Genomic DNA, 20820 nt, shown 5'->3' with positions numbered 1-20820 from the left:
GCTGCCATGGACCATGAAGGCAACACTGCACTCCAGCCTGGGCAACAGACAAAGACCCTGATTCTAAAAAACAAACAAACAAACAAACTAGCCGTCTTAGAATTTATGGAAACAGAATTATGAAAACCAGCTTATGAAAAGGTAGAAATCTAAACAGTCCATTCATTAAGGAAACTGAAACATTTCCCGCAGAGAAGAGCCCAAGCCTAGCGAGCTTCCCAGATGAGAGAGAGGCTCTCTAGAAGAAAATTCTATTCCTTTGGGAATAGAGGATCGCAATGGGAACGCATGTGTCATAGTAAACTATGTGCATATTCAGGGAGGTAAAAGAAGACACAGGTTTCTAAATGAAAAATCAGGTCTGGACACAGTGACTCACACCAGTAATCCCAACACGTTGGGGGGTCAAGGCAGGAGGACTGCTTGAGCCCAGGAATTCAAGACCAGCCTCGGCAACACAGGGAGATGCCATCTCTACAAAAAATACAAAATTTAGCTAGGTGTGGTGCCGCACACTTATAGTGCCAGCTATTCAGGAGGCTGAGGCAGGAGGATTGATTAAGTCCAGGAGGTTGAGGCTGCAGAGAGCCATGATCGTGCCACTGCATTCCAGCCTGAGTGACAGAGCAAGACCCTTTCTTTCCAATGACTATCACTGGTGCAGAGGGCAAGGGATGTGATCAGGGAGAAGCACACAGAGAGCTTCCACATTTCTGGTAATAGTATCCTGTCCTTCTTAAACTGGATGGTGCATACAGTGGTCACTCATTGTATCATTCCTGTTTAAATTATGTATTTCTTATCATATACAGCATATTTCAAAATAAATTTTAGGAACATAACATAGTTTGTTCAGTAACATCGATATGTTGAGAAGCCCTCTCCCTACCCTAATTAGGTTTGCATCCTTTGTTTCCTTACAGCCCTGAGTGCCCGGAGACACTCGTTCCTCTGCTAAACGGGCACCTCTGTACTGAATGATCCGGGTCCTCTTTGGTTGTGTTCAGTCAGGCCCAGGCTATCTTGGTCCCAGGCAGGCACTCTGGCCCTTACCTGGGCTAAAATGCACAGATGCCAACTTGTCATCAACAGATGTGTCTGCTCTTTCCAGTTCACATTCCTCTGTCAGGTGGGGAGCCTGGCCTCAACTGTGCCTGGCTTCCAGGGTGGTGTCTCCTTTCTCAGTCTAACAGTTGTCTACCCTGGCTCTCAGGATAATATCTTCATTTGCTCTGCGTAGAGTAGCAGAAGTTCAAACTGGCAGAGGCAGGAAGGCACTGAGGACTACCCTTGACACCCAGTCCCCTCACTGCCCACTGAAATCTACTGCTTTTCTCTGGGGTCTCCTTCCACCTGTTGCCATCATCAGGCATGGCATAGGGTTGACCAAGAATCTTCAGAAGCCAGGGAGACCACTTAAATAATAGTTACATACATTTTAATCATGTAGAAAGGACACTGACTATCTAGACTGATGTTATTTTAAGCCTGCATATCCTTCAGAACTTTTGAGTCTCCTTTTAAAATCTTAGCACACAATAAAAATAATGATTTTTACTTACTTTCTGGAAACAAAGCCCTGTTCTTCATGAATGTACTTTTGTAAGTGTGTCCATAGACCACAGAAAAGCAAATTAAGCAAAGCTTCTCGTAAGATAAACTACAAATACCTCTCTGAAGGTAGAAATGAAAAGAATAGGCCAGACGCGGTGGCTCACGCCTGTAATGCCAATACTTTGGGAGGCTTAGGAGGGCAGATCATGAGGTCAGGAGATCGAGATCATCCTGGCTAACGCGGTAAAACCCCGTCTCTACTAAAAATACAAAAAATAAGCCGGGCGTGGTGGCGGGCACCTGTAGTCCCAGCTACTTGGGAGGCTGAGGCAGGAGAATGGCATGAACCCAGGAGGCGGAGCTTGTAGTGAGCCAGGATCACGCCACTGCACTCCAGCCTGGGTGACAGAGCAAGACTCTGTCTCAGAAAAAAAAAAAGAAAAGAAAAGAAAAGAAAAGAAAAAATTTCTTTCCAACAACTTGATTTATTAAGTACGATCTATAAACTCCGGGAAAAAAAAGAAGTGATCTTAAGGTGAAATGAACTATCAAATGTATAAAACAAAATTGTTGTTATAACCATAATGCCCAGAACAGTTTTCAAACTAATTAAAGTTACACAAATTCATCTTGTATCTATAGTAAGACTTTATTTCTACAAGTCAATTTTATAAAAGTGAAAACTTGCTGGGCACAGTGGCTCACACTGTGTAGTCCCAGCACTTTGGGAGGCCAAGGCAGGAGGATCACTTGAGACCAGGAGTTCCAGAGCAGCCTGGGCAATATAGGGAGACCGTCTCTACAAAAAACTTAAAAATTAGCTGGGTGGGGTACTGCACTCCTGCAGTCCCAGCTACTCAGGAGGCTGAGGCGAGAGGATCACTTGAGCCCAGGAGAAAGAGGCTACAGTGAGCTATGATTGCATCACTACACTCCAGCCTGGTCGACAGAGAAAACTTACCATGTTCCTGTGCAGATACACGTGTGTGCACACTGCAATGCTGAACAGAATTCCTAGCTAAATGTATAATATTGTTGAACACATGACCTCAATTCTTCAAAATAAAAGAAAGAACCTGAAATAATCCCCAAAACTTCTGAATCATCATGATATTGTTTCTGTCCTTTTCTAAATCTTAAATATTGATTATTCATAATGGATCTACCATCCAGCTATTGGATGGTAGAAACAGATCATGACCTGACAGTTGTGAACAATTTCAAATGCTGACTCAAAATTAATCTGGTTTAGAAAATTTCTTTTTTTTTTTTTTTTTTTTTTTTGAGACAGAGTCTCGTTCTGTCGCCCAGGCTGGAGTGCAGTGGCCGGATCTCAGCTCACTGCAAGCTCCGCCTCCCGGGTTTACGCCATTCTCCTGCCTCAGCCTGAAAATTTCTAATAAACACACACACACAGCAGGATTTTTAATAGAAGCACGTACTCACCCCACAGTACTGCTCCTCATTGAAGATCTGGGGAGGCAAGGGAATCCCATTTTGAGGTTTTTTCTCTCCAGGAACATTCTCTCTCATCCACCTCCTATTGTCTTCATCTCCAGCAATATCTAATTCCTTAAAGTCGATTTTATTCGCTTCCAAAAAACCCACTACTTCTTGCTGTTTCTTCCTAATCTGGTCAAGAGTAGAGAAATATTATTAGGCTGTTTATGAAAAATATTTTGTTTACATGTACAAAAATTAAATCCTTCCTCTAATTACACTATACAACACAAATAACTTTGTTAAGTATTCAAACAAGGAAAATAATAGAATCACACCTCTTTGTTATAAAGGGTCAACAAAATGACTATTTAATTTCTGAAATTTTAGTATCATCAATGTTTAAATTATTATATAATCAGGCTGGGTGCGATGGCTCACACCTGTAATCCCAGCACTTTGGGAGGCCGAGGCAGGTGGATCGCCTGAGGTCAGAGGTTCAACACCAGCTTGGCCAACATGGTGAAACCTCGTCTCTACTAAAAATACAAAAATTAGCCAAGCATGGTGGCACACGCCTGTAATCCCAGCTACTTGAGAGGCTGAGGCAGGAGAATCACTTGAGCCCAGGAGGTGGAGGTTGCAGTGAGTTGAGATCATGCCACTGCAATCCAGCCTGGGTGACAGAGCAAGATTCCGTCTCAAAAAATATATTAATTAATTAATTAATTATTGTGTAATTAACTGTTAAAACTAAATTTGGGCTTTAGAAGACTCCGTAGGAGTCCTAGGTAATGAACTGCAACCTAGCTTAGTACGTAAACAAACTGAAAACCTAACTAGAAATTAGCCTTTGTAACCAGAGCTGAGTTTCAGTTAATGACAGCAGACAAGCTTTAGCCAATCACAGAAGGTCAACTGTTAAACCACTTTCAAATAAGGCAAACACTGAGTTAGAACCAACCTAGCTATCTGTACCTCACATCCTTTTTCTGAATGTCATCTCCTTTTCTCTGGCAATAAATATAACCTGCACGTGTAGTGGGGCAGAGCTTTGTGAACCATTTTTTGGCCTGGACTGCTGCCAGATTCTGGAATCACAGAAGCCAATTAAGATCTACAAACGGCCAGGCACAGTGGCTCACACCTATAATGCCAGCACTTTGGGAGGCCGAGGCAGACAGATCACCTGAGGTCAGGAGTTCAAGACCAGCCTGACCAACATGCAAAAACCCCATCTCTACTAAAAATACAAAATTAGCCGGGCGTGGTGGCACATGCCTTGTAATCCCAGTTACTACAGGGAGCCTGAGGCAGGAGAATCGCTTGAACCCAGGAGGCAGAGGTTGCAGTGAGCCAAGATTGTGCTATTGCGCTCCAGCCTGGGCAACAAGAGCAAAACTCTGTCGGAAAAAAAGAATCTACAAAACTAGATGAGTTGTAATGTTGTCTTTTAACATGACCTAATTGGAGTAGAGACTCTCTCGTATCTTTTTTGCAGTCTTCAAAATACTTTTAATTTTTTGCAAAGCTTTAATGGCCAAAAAGTAAGTAAGAATTAGGAAGACAAGGGATTGGGAAAAGGGAAAGAAGAGAAAAAAGAGGCCAGACAATGTGGCTCATGCCTATAATCCCAGGACTTTGGGAGGCTGAGACAGAAGGATTGCTTGAGCCCAGGAGTTTGAGGTTACAGTGTGCTGATTGTCCCACTGCACTCCAGCTTGGGTGACAAAGCAGGACCCTGTCTCTTAAAAATAAAATAAAAATTTTGTTTAAAAAAGAAGAGAAGGCCGGGTGCGGTGGCTCACACCTGTACCCCAGCACTTTGGGAGGCCGAGGCGGGCAGATCACGAGGTCAGGAGTTCGAGAACAGCCTGACCAACATGGTGAAATCCTGACTCTACTGAAAATACAAAAATTACCTGGGCGTGGTGGTGTGCGCCTATAACCTCTGCTACTCGGGAGGCTGAGGCAGGAGAATCGCTTGAACCTGGGAGGTAGAGGTTGCAGTAAGCCCTGCACTCCAGCCTGGGAGCCAGAGTGAGACTCTGTCTCAAAAAAAATTTTTTTTTATTTACTTTTTAAAAAATAAAACAAAAGAATAAAATACAAAAGATACTTTACTATGAAATTCAAATATCAAGTATACCCACACTAAAATGCATTTCACTCCGTTATGAAAATAAGAGTATTAGTCACATTGAACTAAAAGTAGCTTTAGAAATATTACAGGAGATTAAAAAGCTCACACAGAGATTACTGGAGGGGAAGGGCACAAGTTGGGGCTAGAAAAAGCTGGAGGATGTTTCTCCCAGCACATAAAAAAGCCACACAGCGAAACAACCCTTTTCTCCCACAGATTCCTCCTTTCCTGCTCACACCTGGCTCCTCTCTGAGAGCAGTGTAGTCACACCTAAGGGAACACGGTTGAATATCCTTTCTCTACCTGTGTAATGTGTAATGACCATATCTGCCAGTAGCCATTTCGTACCAACATGGCCATCCCTCAAGCTTAGAACTCCTTCCCCATAAACAATTACAAAAGCAATTACAATTTTCTCTCTTCAAAGAATTCACTCCTGGAAATGTGTGATGTCATCTTTTATAAACACTGGCAAATAAGTTACAGCAGACTCTGTGGACCCCATTTTAATAACCACAGGGAGAAACTGACAGAAAGTGTAATCAGGCCAGGTGCGGTGGCTCATAACTGTAATCCCAGCACTTTGGGAGGCTGAAAGCAGAAGAATCGCTTGAGCCCAGGAGGTCAAGACCAGCCTGGGCAAACAAATTTTTGTCGAGAGACCACATCTCTACAAAAAATTTAAAAATTAGACAGGGGTGGTGCATGCTTGTAATCCCAGCTACTCAAGAGGTGGGAAGATCACTTGAGCCTGGGAGGTGGAGGCTGTAATGCTATGATCATACCACTGCACTCCAGGCTTGTTAATAGAACAAGACCCTGTCAGAAAGATAAAGAAAGAAAGAAAAAGGCCCAGGCGTGGCGGTGCACGCTTGTAATCCCAGCACTTTGGGAGGCTGAGGTGGATGGATCACGAGGTGAAGAGATTGAGACTATCCTGGCCAACATGGTGAAACCCCGTCTCTACTAAAAACACAAAAATTAGCTGGGCATGGTGGCATGTGCCTGTAGTCCAAGCTACTTGGGAGGCTGAGGCAGGAGAATTGCTTGAACCCGGGAAGTGGAGGTTGCAGTGAGCAGATATTGTGCCATTGCACTCCAGCCTGGCGACAGAGACTCCGTCTCAAAAAAAAAAAAAAAAGAAAAAGAAAAAAAAAGGAGGAAGGAAGGAAGGAAGGGAGGGAGGGAGGGAAGGAGGAGAAAGAAAGGGTAATCAGACAAATAATCAATCAACAGTTATTTATTGAATCTCTACTTTGCACAATACATTGTGCCAAGTCCTTCATGTGAATTCTTAAACTGCTTGTTTGGATGAAAAAAAAAAGTACAGAACTAATTGGTACAATATAGATACAGAATACACTCAGAATAATGAGGCAAAAGTATGGCCATTTATTAACAGTAAGATTAAAACTTGGCCGGGTGCAGTGGCTCAGGCCTGTAATCCTAGAACTTTGGGAAGCTGAGGTGGGCAGATCATCTGAGGCCAGGAGTTCGAGACCAGCCTGGCCAACATGGTGAAACCCCATCTTTACTAAAAATACAAAAATGAGCCAGGCATGGTGGCGCATGTCTGTAATCCCAGCTACTTGGGAGGCTGAGGCAGGGGGATCACTTGAACCCAGGAGGCAGAGGTTGCAGTGAGCCCAGATCATGCCATTGCACTCCAGCCTGGGTGACAGAGTGAGACTCCGTCTCAAAAAAAAAGAAAAAAAAATGACAGATTTAGGCCAGGCACAGTGGCTCATACCTGTAATCCCAGCATTTTGGGAGGCCGAGGTAGGTGGATCACCCGAGGTCAGGTGTTTGAAACCAGCCTGGCCAACATGGCGAAACCCTGTCTCTATTAAAAATACAAAAATTAGCTGGGTGTGGTGGCACTTATCTGTAATCCCAGCTACTCAGGAGGCTGAGGCAGGAGAATCGCTTGGACCCGGGAGGCAGAGGTTGCAGTGAGCCAATATTGCGCCACTGCACTCCGGCCTGGGTAACAGAGCAAGACCCCGTCTCAAATTTAAAAATAAAAATAAAAATAATAAATAATAAATAAATAAAACTTTAAATATTTTCTTTGACATGAAAATATCTAATATCTCAATTTTTTAAAGGTTTCTCATCTCATATAAAAACAACTCATAAAAATGTTTTACAGAGCACAAGGGCCCCTTGTCATTTTCATGTGCCTTGTTTACAAGAAGGACTACGCTTTGAGGGTTTGTTTTTTTTTAATTATTATTATTATACTTTAAGTTCTAGGGTACATGTGCATAATGTGCAGGTTTGTTACATATGTATACTTGTGCCATGTTGGTGTGCTGCACCCATCAACTCGTCAACTTTGAGGGTTTCAAACAAATGCTGTAAAAGGTGCATGCCTGTCCCAAATCTAATATCTGGATGCAAACCCTCTTTGAACTAAACTCAACTCCTTTCTTAGAGATATGTGAACCAAAATATCTATTTTATTCACTTTTGCCAAATTTAATGACTCACGTATAGGGTGTTAGGGTGTTTCTTTGGGGATTTTGTTTCTTGTGTTTTGTTTTGTTTTGTTTGAGACAGGGTCTCCCTCTATCGCCCAGGCTGGAGCACAGTGGCACGATCTTGGCTCACTGCAGCCTCAACTTCCCCAGGGTCAAGTGATTCTCCCACCTCAGCCTCCTGAATAGCTGGGACTACAGACACACACCACCATGTCTGGCTAATTTTTGGTATTTTTTGGTAGAGATGGAGTTTCACCATGTTGCCCAGGCTGGTCTCAAAATCCTGGGCTCAAGTGATCCACCTGCCTCGGCCTCCTAAAGTGCTGGGATTACAGGCAAGACCCAAGACCCACGTTGCCCAGCTGGGTGTTTCATAATATAAGGAAAGGTAAGATAAATCTGGATACTTAAGCCCTAGAACCAAATCACCTCCAAGACCAAATTACATAACTATATAATATATAATAATCTTATATACAGTAAGATTTATATATGTAACTGTATTATAATCTTACATATAAGATTTATATGTGTAACTGTATTATAATAATCTTATATATAAGACTTTTATATATAACTATAATATCTAATAATCATATATAAGATTTTATATATAACTATATAAGATTTTTATATAATTTATATGATATAATATAACATACATAATTTATATGATTTATATATAATTTGGTCTTGATTTGATTATATATGGTATATATAGTATATCATATGAATTAATATCAGTAGTTTTTAACTTTTTAAAATTTTATATTTACTATGTTAATTTTTAAAACAAAATTGACATAAAGTCAATATATATTATAAAAGTTTATATAAATAAGTATACAAATCACATATAAACATATAAATGGTAAACACACATTTAATTTAATTAACACTTACCATCAATATAAAAAAGATAATGGAACTAAAAACATTAGATCAGTAAATTAAAGGCTCTGTTCACCACAATACAACACTTACTGAATCTGTAAGACTCAGGACAACAAAGGTATTGCAGTTTGGGGCAAGCATGGACAAATAAATACAGATAGACAGAAAGGTGCAGAATGATGGAATTTCTCTTAAACTTCTGGCAAATGGACTCCGGTAATTCCCCAGGATCACGCCTATGAGAACCAAAGGAGGCGGCGAGTGCTCCCCACCAAAGTGCCCTCCTTCAACAGCTGTACTGTGGATGCCTGGCCTCCGCGCCTCCGCATGGAAACTGCTCCAAATTCCACAGCTTCATGGCTGAATTTTCAACATTACAAAATCCCATCAGACCTGATGACAGGTTGCTGGACTAAATCACCATTTTAATTAACCACATTCTCTACACATATTTTCCAACCTGTCCATAACTATTCATGCCATTTTATAAAGCACTTATTCCTTTAGATCTTTTCAGAGATCACTTCGCTGTTTCAAAGAGTTGAGATGCCTTCATTTTAGGCAGTTTTACTTTTAATTAACTATTCAGAAGGCAATCCCTTTATTCGGTTGAAACCCCGTCTGCTTTTTCTCCAAAGCCTTCTAAGATACCCTCTTGCGAGCCTGAATTGGCCTGGGAAGCAGCTGGCCCAGGTCCAAGCCACCTCACCAACATTATTTCCATTCTACCAACCATGCCTCAGGGCATGGGAAAAAAGCTCTATTTTATTCCGCCAAGTTTGGAATAGATGAAAAACATTTCCAAAAGTCTTGACTTATGTTTCTTCTATTAGAAAGGCAAAAAGAGACGGAGACAATGGGAGGGGAAGACGATGTTACGATTAAGCCTCACGAGACAGGCAATTGCATCTAGGTCCACTGCGGGACTGTTGGACACATGGCATTGTGTTAAGTGCTGTTTCTCAGCCCTCATCCCCAAAAAAAGAGAAAAAGAAGAAGAAAAATGAAATCTGTTTGCCCCCTGTGATCCCCCAAACACCAGTCATTTAAACAGGGCCCAACGCGTTGCTCATCAGGTTATTCGGGGCACTTGAGCTCTGCCTGGGCTGGGAGTCTGCAGAAAAGGGTCTTAGGATCCAGGCCAGGGAAGGGAAGAGGGGAGTGAACACATGAGCTAACCTGGCCGGCACTGTCGTCTTGCTGTACCCCTATGTCCTGGCTCTAGCATGGGGCCCCTCTCCTCCAAAGTCCTCCCCATCGCGGGGTCCCTGATCAAGGAGCTCCTCTGGGCCTGCAAAGCGCAGCTCCTCACAGCACCTGCTGAGCTGACTCCCAGGGACACGGCATCAGCTCTTGGAAGAGTCCTTCCCTTTACGGCCCAGAGGGAGGGCTGTGCACAGCACCGCATCAGTTCCCATCATGGACACACTCCTACTCTTCACCTTTCCCCCTTTGCCCCTTCTCCACCCTCCAGGGTGCCATGGCCCATGCTGGCCCCCCAGGCTGCACTGTCTGTCCTGGGTAGGATCTGGGGGTACTTGGGGTGTGTGTCATTGTTTGAAGCCTTTGGGACCTCAGTGAACACTCAGAGAGCTCCGTTTTCCTATCCTGTTACATTTACTTATAAGAAAGTACTGTTCTCTGTCCTAAAGTCACCCAGACACTGTTAGCTACTAGACTATGTCGGAGTGATCTGACAGCAGCGCCTCTTCATGCCACTCACTTGGCATCTCTCGTTTATTGTCTTGTACAGTTAGGAGACTTTCCAACTGAGATCACTGTACTGCAGTATAAAGCACACTGGATTTGAGTCAGAGACGACCTGTGTTTCCATCCTAGCTTGGAAGGCTGCTTTCTGAGCAAGGGCTCTGATCTCCAATTTCTTCATCTGCAAACTGGATGTAACAATGCGTTCCTCATGGGGTTTTGGTGGGAACGGAAGATGATGATGCATGGAAAAGCATTCTGTATCTCAGGCTGAAAACCTACACTGTCAGGCACCATACAGCACACCACCATCCCAGTGCACTGTCACACCGGCCATCCAGATAGGTATTTGGATGGCTATTTTATAACAGTGCTGAGGCTCCAATAAATGAATGAATTTTCCAGGAATGACATTCAGACCGATCTAATTCAAGAGTCATATTTTTCCCATGATATTTACACTGTCAATCAAGACGGAGAAAGGACTGAGAAGCCCAAGAGCCACCATGAGGGTCTGTCCTTAAAGATCAGTTCCAGGGGCTGTGCATCTTGGAGACAGCAGGGGCTGTCCTGTCTCCCTTTGTCCCCCCTGCCACACTGTGGCCATCTGGAAGAAAGGAGGGTCCTGGGAGAAGTCCCACGCCCTCTCCTGCTCGCCAGGGTCTCTTTACCCAAATCTGTCCAGAACGTGGTCAAATGTGCGACAGCTCTTTAGAGTCAACTATTAAAATTGAGATGTAATACACAGCTGCATGTATTTAATTCCTCAAAAGGAGATTACAATTTGCTTTTCCTTTCTCATTTATTTCATTCAACCAACAGAAGTCAGAATGCCCTTACTGATGAGGTGTCAGGCAAGAATCCATTTTTCAAATGTACAGGCTGAAGAAATAAGTAGGAAAGGCTTGGCAGACTGACTGCCACACAGTAGCATGGGCACAAGAAGCCACTCTGGGGTTTTCCTGCCAAGAAGCTTTTGAGTGAAATTTCTCTACCCATGAAAAATCATTAGCACTGACACCGTGGGGATAATCAATTCTCATTCTTATGGCTAAGGCAGAAATTCTCCCACGAATGTGCTTCTGGAAAATTCTTCTCACACATACTGATCATAGACCCCGATCTACTAAATAATATTAGCTAATAATTACAGTAACTAATAATTATAACTGAAATCCTAATTAATATTAACAGTAACTAATAATAAAAGTAACAATTATAGTAGCAACTAATATTAACTAATAGTAGCTAGTAAGTATAAATAACATTCACTAATCATTAGAACATTTCCTGAGTGCTGATAAACACTTGACACCATGCGGGGCACCGAAGCACGTCATTTCATCAGTCCTCATGACAACACTATGAGGTAGGCACTATTCTTATCCTCATTTTACAGACAAGGAAATTGAGGCTTAACAAGGTGAAATAACTTTCCCAAGGTCACACAGTTACACATGGCACTGAAACACTTGCTTAGGAAACCAAAATTAACTTGGCTTTTCCAAGACCCTGGGATGAACGTTGCGTCTCCAGGTCATCCGAAGCTAACTAAATTATGAGCCCAAACTTCAAGAACACAAGACATCAAATAAACCTAAAAAATCCACTAACTTATTTATTGTCTTCTGAAGAATATGTAGACCAGGTCTACAGACTACATAGAGGACTGGCAGCCAAGAGGTAAAGTTTTCAGCAATGAGCATCAACAACATATTTAAAGCCCACCAAAGCCATTTTCCTCCCAAAAAAATTTTTTATCCAAATAGCCAAAAAATGTACTTCTTCTAGATCAATTGAAAGTTTCAGCAGTCATCAATAGCCACAAAGGATTTTACAGAGTTTCACATTTGGAGTGGGGTCCTCATCTTTTTCGGTTAACTTGTTCTAGAGATCACTAAAACAATCGCTGATCAGTTGTGCTTCGCAGAAGGCACAGCCAAGATATTTTCTCTTGTTTTCTTCTCACCCTCTCCGGAAACCTCTTGAACTTTTGGGGCTGGGAGTGGTGGCACTCAGCGGCTGCCTTTGGGGCTGTCACCCCAGCCAATGGCTTACTCTGGGTACCATCTCTGGCAGAGTGGCTGCTGAAATCCGAGCAGAAACCTGAGATCCTCCAGAAACTAGATATAAAAGGAAACAGCCGCCTTGCTCGTCTCTAACTCTTGGGTTTAATAAAACTGTTTTTTCTCTCCACAGCCTAACTGCTGCTAAAATGCTGGCCGAAATATCAGTCCCAGACAGACAGACACTATGTGTTCAACCCTAAAATCAAAGTCTTACCCATTTCCAAAGAGAAAAGTGTCACTTCATCACCCCTATTTCTTATGGCAGGTCTAGCCTGCACAGAATGAAGGCCAGAATTGAAGAGGTGGATGGTCTCAAGAAAATTAGACAAAGCACTGTTACGGAGGTCGGCGTTTAGCTCTTATTTTGGGGCCGTCTGAATGCCTGGAGTGTTTATAACTGTGGCCTGAGAGACGTTTGCTCTGGTCACTGTGACATCACTTTCCTCAAACAATATATTACACATGCTAACTTTACACTTTCAGTATGGTTACATCATTACATGGCATATACAAGTGATTACCCCCCGGAGTCATTTTAGCAATCTGATTTATCATCCGCTCCAAACAGTGTTACACAAAGTGTCGTTTATTTGCAATTTTAAATTAGTTTAAGCCCTGCAGAATGAATGGCAGAAACACACACAAAAAAAGTCCCTGATTCTATGATATTCACAAGGCAACACAACACAAATCACATGTTAAAAACTCTAGCGTCAAGCACGCCTCCTTCCTCGAATCCCTTTTCACACCCAACCATCCAGACTACACCGTTTCCATGCTGTTTCTACACTATGAAATCAAATGCAGAAAGCAAAGGGCGCACATACTTATTGCAGAGCCATAGCTGACTACACGCGAAAAAGAAACTGAAGGCCAACGTTGGCCATACTTCCAACCCTGAGTTATTCAGAAAAGAGTATAGGAAGAAAGAGTCCACCAGACACCTACCGCTATGGACCCAGAAGATGTAGCAACAAACACTTTGATAACCATTTCGACAGTTGGAAAGAGAACTCCCCCCAACACACCCCTGTTAGGGAATGCGCTGCTAGACAAATCCTGACAGTGACACGGGCGAGCAAGTGCCAGGTCGGGGCTGGCGGCAGCCCAGGGTTCCACTGAGCTCCGGCCCTCCCGCTCCAACTTAAGAGGCTCTGTCTCTCCAAGGAGCAGCAGAGGCATCTTGGGCTCCCCCCTCCATTGGCCCAGGAATATTTTGGGATCTGTCAGGAAAATATTTGATTGGCTGATAAAAGCAGCCACTGGACCATTTCCCTATCACTTTAAATGCCCGACAACAGTCCGTAAAAGGCCAGGCTGTGCTGTGCACCAATCGGAGACCTGTGCAGAGATGCCTTGGGGCAAAGGGAGGTGGAGCCCCGTTAAGAGAACAGCAGGAGGCGAAAGAAGTGAGGGAGGAGCTCTTGGGAACTGGAAAAGCCCAGAAAACACCACCTCAGTCTGGGAGGAGGCTGGGTTTACGGGGCTTTTGGCAAACAAATAAACTGGAAGGGTCAGAATAGCCACAGAGGCCTTTAAGTCAAGAACAACGTCTTTGTTTTCTTTTTTCCTGGCAGATTAAAAAAAAATTTTTTTTAAGTAAACTGTCATACAATAGAAATCCCTTTAGGAGTGGCGTGTTTCCAGTGTGCTCTCTTTCCCACCTGTTTCTCCTAAAGAACAGAAACTGACCAGCCATGGGCCATCTAAAGTTTCACTGACATCCAGGGAGGCAGGGAAACAGCTACTGGCTTGTCAATACTCATGACTGCAACAAGCCAATTGTCTCATCATTTTATTTACTTGTCACTGACTTGAAGTTTATTAACTGTTTTAAAGTCCTTGGGGAAAAAAACTAAATAATCTGTTTATAATAGGCTCTTTGTTTATATAGGTACTTTGTGTTTATACATATATACACATAAACACACACACGTATTATATAAACACACACACTATATATTTATTTATATATGTGTGTGTGTGTGTGTTTATACATTTTAATAGGAACTCTGAATTGTGTTAAAAGTTAGAGAAGGGCCAGGGGCGGTGTCTCACGCCTGTAATCCCAACACCTTGGGAGGTCAAGGCAGGAAGATTGCTTGAACCCAGAAGTTCAAGACCAGTCTGGGTAACATAGTGAAGTGCAACTTTACCAACAACAACAACAACAAAAAGAAACCCAGCCAGGCGTGTTGGCAGGCGCCTGTATCTGTATTTCCAGCGACTTGGAAGGCTGAGGTGGAAGGATCGCTGAGCCCTGTAGCCAGGAGTTTGAGGCTGCAGTGAGCTACGATCGCACCCACTGCACTCATCTGGGTGACAGAACAAGATCTCATCTCTAAAACAAAACCAAATCAAACAAACAAATTAAAGGAATACAAAATCTAGCAAAGAAGCCCAAATGCTAGCTATGCAAATTCTTCTGGTAGGTTTCAAAATCAAGATCAAGGGCATTAGGGACAAAGGATTAGTTTTTCAAGAAGCACTTGGGGGATATTTAGCTCTCTTAGCTAACTGAGTCTCTTACTGTCTCTCTCTCTGTCTGTTCTCCAGCTCCCTTTTTAAAATCCTCTGCTGCTCATCATGGATTGGGTGGCACCGACGTTCTGAGCAGAGAGGAATCTCCCAGGCTTCTGTACTCCCTCTTCACCTGAGTCCCAGAGCCCCAGAGGTATGTTTCCCCCGGCCTCAGGGAGGTGACTGCAATGAGAAAAGACATTCCAGTCCCCGGAATATCCCAGTTCCCAGAATAGAACTTAAATGCCTCTCCATCACAATGAATGATTGAGGTGACCACCAAAATTTAACTTTTGGCTTCAACATGCAAAGTTAGCCGCTCCAAAAATAAAGTCCTTAATGAAGACGATTAATGGTTCCTCAAATTTAAGTCAGTAGAATTATAAATTTTATTTTAAAGCACACCAAGGATTACAGATCAGTTTTTCTTTTCTGCATTTTCAAAATTTCTACAGCATGTATTATTTTTTCATAGAATTATATATTTTCACACCTTAAAGTCTGCCACATAAGCATGCCATATTTCTCCAAATATTCTTGAAGAAAGTGGGGGCATATTTTCTAATGATTTTGTAAGTTAGTAACATAAACTATAGCTAGATTATCATATGCTCTAGAGAATACGCATCTCTTGATCGTATCAGGTGAAAACTGCCCTCAATAGTGACACCTCCTCCACCTGCAAACCCTGGGGAGAAATTAATTTCCTACTGAAATAACAGCTAACAATTTGTAGGTGTTGTCCACGTGCCAGATCTGCTCTAGGTGCTTTGCATAAACCACTCCCCTAACCTGTACAAGAACCCTAAAACTGTGTTCCATTATTATGCCCACTCACCATGAGGACACAGAACTAGAGATGACGGAAACAGGAAATGGCATATCCAAGACTTGAGCCCCACCCATTTCTCTCCACACCATAAGAGAAGCTCCTGAGATGCTACCCTCAAATTCCTGGCGCTCCCTTTTCACTATGAATTTAAGTTTATTCTTTTCAAAATGACCATAAACATGTACAAATTTAAAAATCTGAAAACTCCAGCCGAAAGATTCCAATTTATTTTTACACTAATGACACAAATGAGCTTCACCATAATTAACAGGAATACCGAACATTCCCAATGCATCTTAAAATAAAGCTCAAGGAACCCCTGACTTACAAAATCCACTTCAGAAAGGAGCTGTATAATTTAGTGAAGATGCAGGCAGCCAACCATTCAACATCTCCAGTGCTTGCTGTTTGCGTCTGTTCACAAAGACCAGGAGACCCACCGAGGAAGGAAAGGAGACTTTATTTTCAGAGGGAAATACAACCTGCAGATTGGGGAATGCAGCTTACAGGAAAAACCAAAAATGCACACGCTGCAGAAGGGAGGAAGGAGCTGGTATCTGTGTCTTACAGAGTCAGCCTGACATACACACTGAGCAAGGTTGCAGAGGATCTACTAATATTTATGAGGAAATGCAGGCATCTGTGCAGTGGGTAAACGTGTATGTATCATACATTCCATGCTCACTTTGGGGTGGAGTTCTAGCATTAAAATGAGACGGAATTTGGCTCTTTACATCAACGGGTGAACTATAGGGCACAAAGACATTTTACGTGCAATTTCTGTAAGCTGGCGGAAACTGGCTTGAGGTCTGCAGCTGTTTATCAATAAAGAATGTTTATGAGACCAGTCCTTTGTCCAACTGGAGTGGTAGCAGGACCGCAAGGCATTGGCGGGGGTGTGTAGTGAGGGAGGGAATGTTTCCATTGGCTGGCATTAGGCAGTCTATCGGGGTCAGTTGGAAATTTTCCAGCTGAAGTTGTGTTGGCTATGCTTTTTCGAAGCTGGTTTGTACTTACTTAATAGCAGTTAATAATGCAAAAATACATAACTAACCCCTCATCCTTCTGGCTGCGACAGTCTGGGTTTTTTGTTTGTTTGCTTGTTTTTTGTTTTTTGTTTTTGAGATGGAGTCTCACACTGTCACCAGGCTTGAGTGCAGTGGCTTGATCTCGGCTCACTGCAACCTCCACTTCCCAGATTCAAGTGATTCTCCTGCCTCAGCCTCCCGAGTAGGACATTCTGTTTTTGGTGCATCTCATTTTAGGAACCAGGAGTTCATTTTGTCTGTCTGTTGGAGTAGATTTTAACAAGTCAAATAACATCACTTTTTGTTTTTTTGTTTTGTTTTTTTTTTGAGACGGAATCTCGCTCTGTCGCCCAGGCTGGGGTGCAGTGGCCGGATCTCAGCTCACTGCAAGCTCTGCCTCCTGGGTTTACGCCATTCTCCTGCCTCAGCCTCCCGAGTAGCTGGGACTGCAGGCGCCCGCCACCTTGCCCAGCTAGTTTTTTTGTATTTTTTAGTAGAGACGGGGTTTCACCGTATTAGCCAGGATGGTCTCAATCTCCTGACCTCGTGATCCGCCCGTCTCGGCCTCCCAAAGTGCTGGGATTACAGGTTTGAGCCGCCGCGCCCAGCCATAACATCACTTTTTGATTTGACTAATTTTGATTTAAAGACATGAGGTACTGGCTACAAACTTCATAGGGACCCCCAGATGATCTCATGATAAATGACACCAGACGGTATGTTTTCATTTACATAACTTTACAGACAACTTAAAATGACAAAGACACATGTTTATTATGTAGAATGATGGGAATGATCACCACAATAACTGTAGTGGGTTGAATACTGTTCCCCAAAATTCATGTTCACCCAAACCTCAGCATGTAAACTTATTTGGAAATAGGGTCTTTACAGATGTAATCACTTGGGGGGCCTTGTGAGTAAATCATCCCGGATTTAGGGTAGGCCCTAAGTCCAATGACTGGTTGTCCTTCTAAGAAGAGAAAGACAGGGAGACACAGAGCAGAAAACCCTGTGAAGATGGAAATAGAAACTGGAGTGGTGCTGCCACAAGTCAAGGAATAGCAGGAGCCCCCAGAAGCTGGAAGAGTCCAAGAATTCTCCCTGAGAGCCTTCAGAGGAAACATGGACTTTCAGATAATTTGGTTTCATACTTGTGACCTTCAGAAATGTGAGACGATAAAGTTCTACTGTTCTAAGCCCCTAAGTTCATGGTAATCTGTTACAGCATCCCTAGGAACCTAATACAGACAAATAAAGGCTATGCTTATTATGTGGCATGATGGAGATGGCCACCAGAATAGCAAAAGGCCATGGCTCTTCTCCTTCCATTGTATACACAGAAAAGAACAACCCCCTTCCAAAGCAAAAGCAAAGGCTGGGCACGATGGCTTACGCCTGAAATCCCAACACTTTGGGAGGCCAAGGTGGGCAGATCACTTAAGGTCAGGAGTTCAAGGCCAGCCTGGACAACATCACAAAACCCCATCTCTACTAAAAATACAAAAAGAATTAGCCAGGTGTTGTGACTCACACCTGTAATCCCAGCTACTTAGGAGGCTGATGCAGGAGAATCGCCTGAACCCAGGAAATGGGAAACAGAGGTTGTGGTGAGCTGAGATGGCAGCACTGCACTCCAGCCCGGGCAACAGAGTGATATGTCTCAAAAAAAAAATAAAGACTATTCAATTGTAACAGAAAGATTCAAGGGCAGATTTGCAGAGTGACCTTATCATGTCTACATACTGGGAAAAGCTGGTAGAAAAGAGGAGGAACCCATTCTAAGGAACCTCTACCTTTCAGTTCCTCCAGTCTTGAGCTCCAGGGTTAGATGTTCCCTCAACGGCAAACCTCTGCTCTTGTTACTGTCATGGGACCACCACCAGCCACCAAGCATCAGCCCATCTTTCCATAATGTCACGTCTAGGGTGACATTTGTCTAATGTTTGCCTACCTGGAGATGTTGCCCCAATCATCACCACCAGCAGAAACAACCGGCACCCATCTTATATGGGTAATTCCTTACCAAAGGAGTTCTAGAAATGCACGGCACACCAAAACGCAGGGTAGGTCATGCATTTCTAGAGGAAGAAATGGCGATATGGAGAGAAAGCTTGTCCTAACCCACTTCTACCAAAGCAGGATAAAAGTCAATTTGAAAAAAAACACCGTTTCTCCTTTTATATAAAAACCAAATGCAGAAACTATAAAAAGAAATCTAATAAGCTTGACTCTACACAAATACCAAAATGCACTGTAAACAAAATTAAAGGTAACTGACAGAGGAAGTATTTGCAACGCATATCGCAAGCCAAGTTTTCAAGCATCAAAAGTTCTTACAAAACCAATTTTCACAAAGATGAATGCCAAGTTTTAAAATGAACAAAAGACAGGAAAACGCAAATCACACAATAAGGACAAATGGCACGAAAGATACAGGAAAAAGTCTATTCTTCCTACTAACAAGGAAGTGAATACAATCAAAGATGTCAATTTTTGACAATAAAACGGGCCAAAAAAAAATTGTAAGAAAAAAGAGAATTTCCAATGCGGGCCAAGGGTTGGAACGTTTGCTGGAAGGCAGTTTCCCTCTACCTTTAGAAAGCCTCAAAGTGAACGTATGTTTTGGCCCTGCAACCTCACATGTAGGAATTTATCCTAAGGAAACAGTCAGGGGTGACGTCAAAGATTCATCTGCAAGGATATTCAACACGGCTTTGATACACGAAAAAAAGTAAATAAATAAAAGGAAACAATGTAAGTCTTCCTAAATGATGCCAAAGTCCTATGCTGTCATTAAAAAGCACCTATAACTCCATCATCTAGGTGATTTTGACTTTTGCTTTGGACATTTTGCCTGTACATTTCTAAATTCTCTATGCCAAATAATGCATTGTTTTGTCATCAGATTTTGTTTTACAAAAACAAACCAAAACAAAAAAACCGTCTTTATGACACGGGGTTAATAGGGAAACTGTGCTTCCCAGGCATTGAGCAGGCGTCTACACCAGCTGCCTAGCAGCCTACCGGTAGGCGTCTACACCCGCCTACTGACTCAAGCCACCTAAGGCTGGCAGAGCCTTAAGAGGGCGCCAGAGCGCCAGAACGCGTGAAGCACGACAAGCTCCCTCGCTCCCGGTGCGGCCACGGGGGCAGGCAGGGTCCTGGGCGCCGAACAGGGACGGCAGGAGCCTCGTTTACAGACGTCTACACAAGCAACTCACTTCCCCGAACCGAAGAAAAACGCGAGGCCACACTGACCGCTAGGCCAAACACGCCCCTCCCGGCCGCGGCGTCCGCTCCCCGAGTGCGCATGCGCGCGCCCAGCCCCTCAGGCCTGCGCTTCCCAGCAGGCCTCGCGCACGGGTTTCCATGGCGACGGGCCGCCGCTGCGGCCTTGCTGCAGTCGCAGGAACCGCGCGGAACAGGTAACGGCCCAACTGCCGCCATCGTCCGCCGCAGCCGGTTGCCCTGTTACTGCCCCAACGCTGGTCCCGTCCGGACCCGCCTGCTACGCTCTTTCTGGGCTTCCGGTATCGCCGGTCACTCCGTCCTCGCCCCTGCCTGCCTCGCTGGCGCCCGGCCGTTTCCTCCTCGCAGCGCAGTCTGGCAAGGAACAGCTACTCCGGCTCGGCAGTGGCCGGGCGCCCCGGCGACACACGTACTCTCAGGCCTGCTGGGCAGGGGGGACGCCTGGGCCGAGGTGACCGAGCGCGCCCGGGGCCGCGCCTGGGTCCGGCAAGGGGGCAGAGGCCGATCTCACCGCCGCCCCACCGAGGGACTTTTGGGTTTTTCTATCTGAATCTTCTATCTGACCTCCGATTTTGCCTTTGCTTACTTGCTGTTTTGCTTGGGATTCGTTTTTCTTTAAAACCTGAGCGCTGGCATCTCCCTATGTCGCAGGAATCTAAATCTTTTGAAATGTCTTCTCTGTGTATGTCCCCCACTCGCCCAGTCTCGGGACTCTTTATCCACACCCTTTCCTCAGCGTGTTAACATCTCGTTGCCACACTGAAGCCAACGGTTAAGTTTTTTCAGAGCCCAGTTTTTTTTCACGGCTGAATGTGAGCTTGAGCCTTTTTGCTCAATCCCTAGATGAACTCATCCAGTCTCCTGTACTCAGAGCCTATCTGAATGCCAGTGAGCCCCA

The 20820-nt window shown here is 43.8% G+C and overlaps 2 protein-coding genes across 3 annotated transcripts in view; one reads left to right on the top strand and one right to left on the bottom strand.

The window, feature by feature from the left end:
* SH3BGR (SH3 domain binding glutamate-rich protein) overlaps positions 1–19964 on the bottom strand; it is a 62892-nt gene extending 42928 nt beyond the window's left edge. Inside the window, exons 1-2 of one of the 2 annotated variants that reach the window (XM_011984175.1) lie at positions 19895–19964; positions 3001–3186 (exon numbers count right to left, since the gene is read on the bottom strand). In XM_011984175.1, coding sequence (XP_011839565.1) covers positions 3001–3087 — 87 coding nt within the window. In that variant the 5' untranslated portion in view covers positions 3088–3186; positions 19895–19964. Of the gene's footprint in view, positions 1–3000; positions 3187–13238; positions 13560–19894 lie in introns of those variants that run through there. The other variant, XM_011984174.1, reaches the window with a different exon arrangement.
* Positions 19965–20047: 83 nt separating this feature from the next.
* The window catches only part of LCA5L (Leber congenital amaurosis 5-like), a 49477-nt gene continuing 48704 nt past the window's right edge, over positions 20048–20820 (top strand). The window contains exon 1 of the mRNA XM_011984168.1: positions 20048–20098. The gene's annotated coding sequence lies outside the window, so the exon portion shown is untranslated. The remainder of the gene's footprint in view (positions 20099–20820) is intronic.

Source organism: Mandrillus leucophaeus, unplaced genomic scaffold (genome assembly GCF_000951045.1).
Source record: "Mandrillus leucophaeus isolate KB7577 unplaced genomic scaffold, Mleu.le_1.0 Scaffold262, whole genome shotgun sequence".
Taxonomy (NCBI): Eukaryota; Metazoa; Chordata; class Mammalia; order Primates; family Cercopithecidae; genus Mandrillus; species Mandrillus leucophaeus.
Note: the sequence above shows the minus strand (reverse complement) of the source record. Positions and strands in the feature narration are given on the sequence as shown.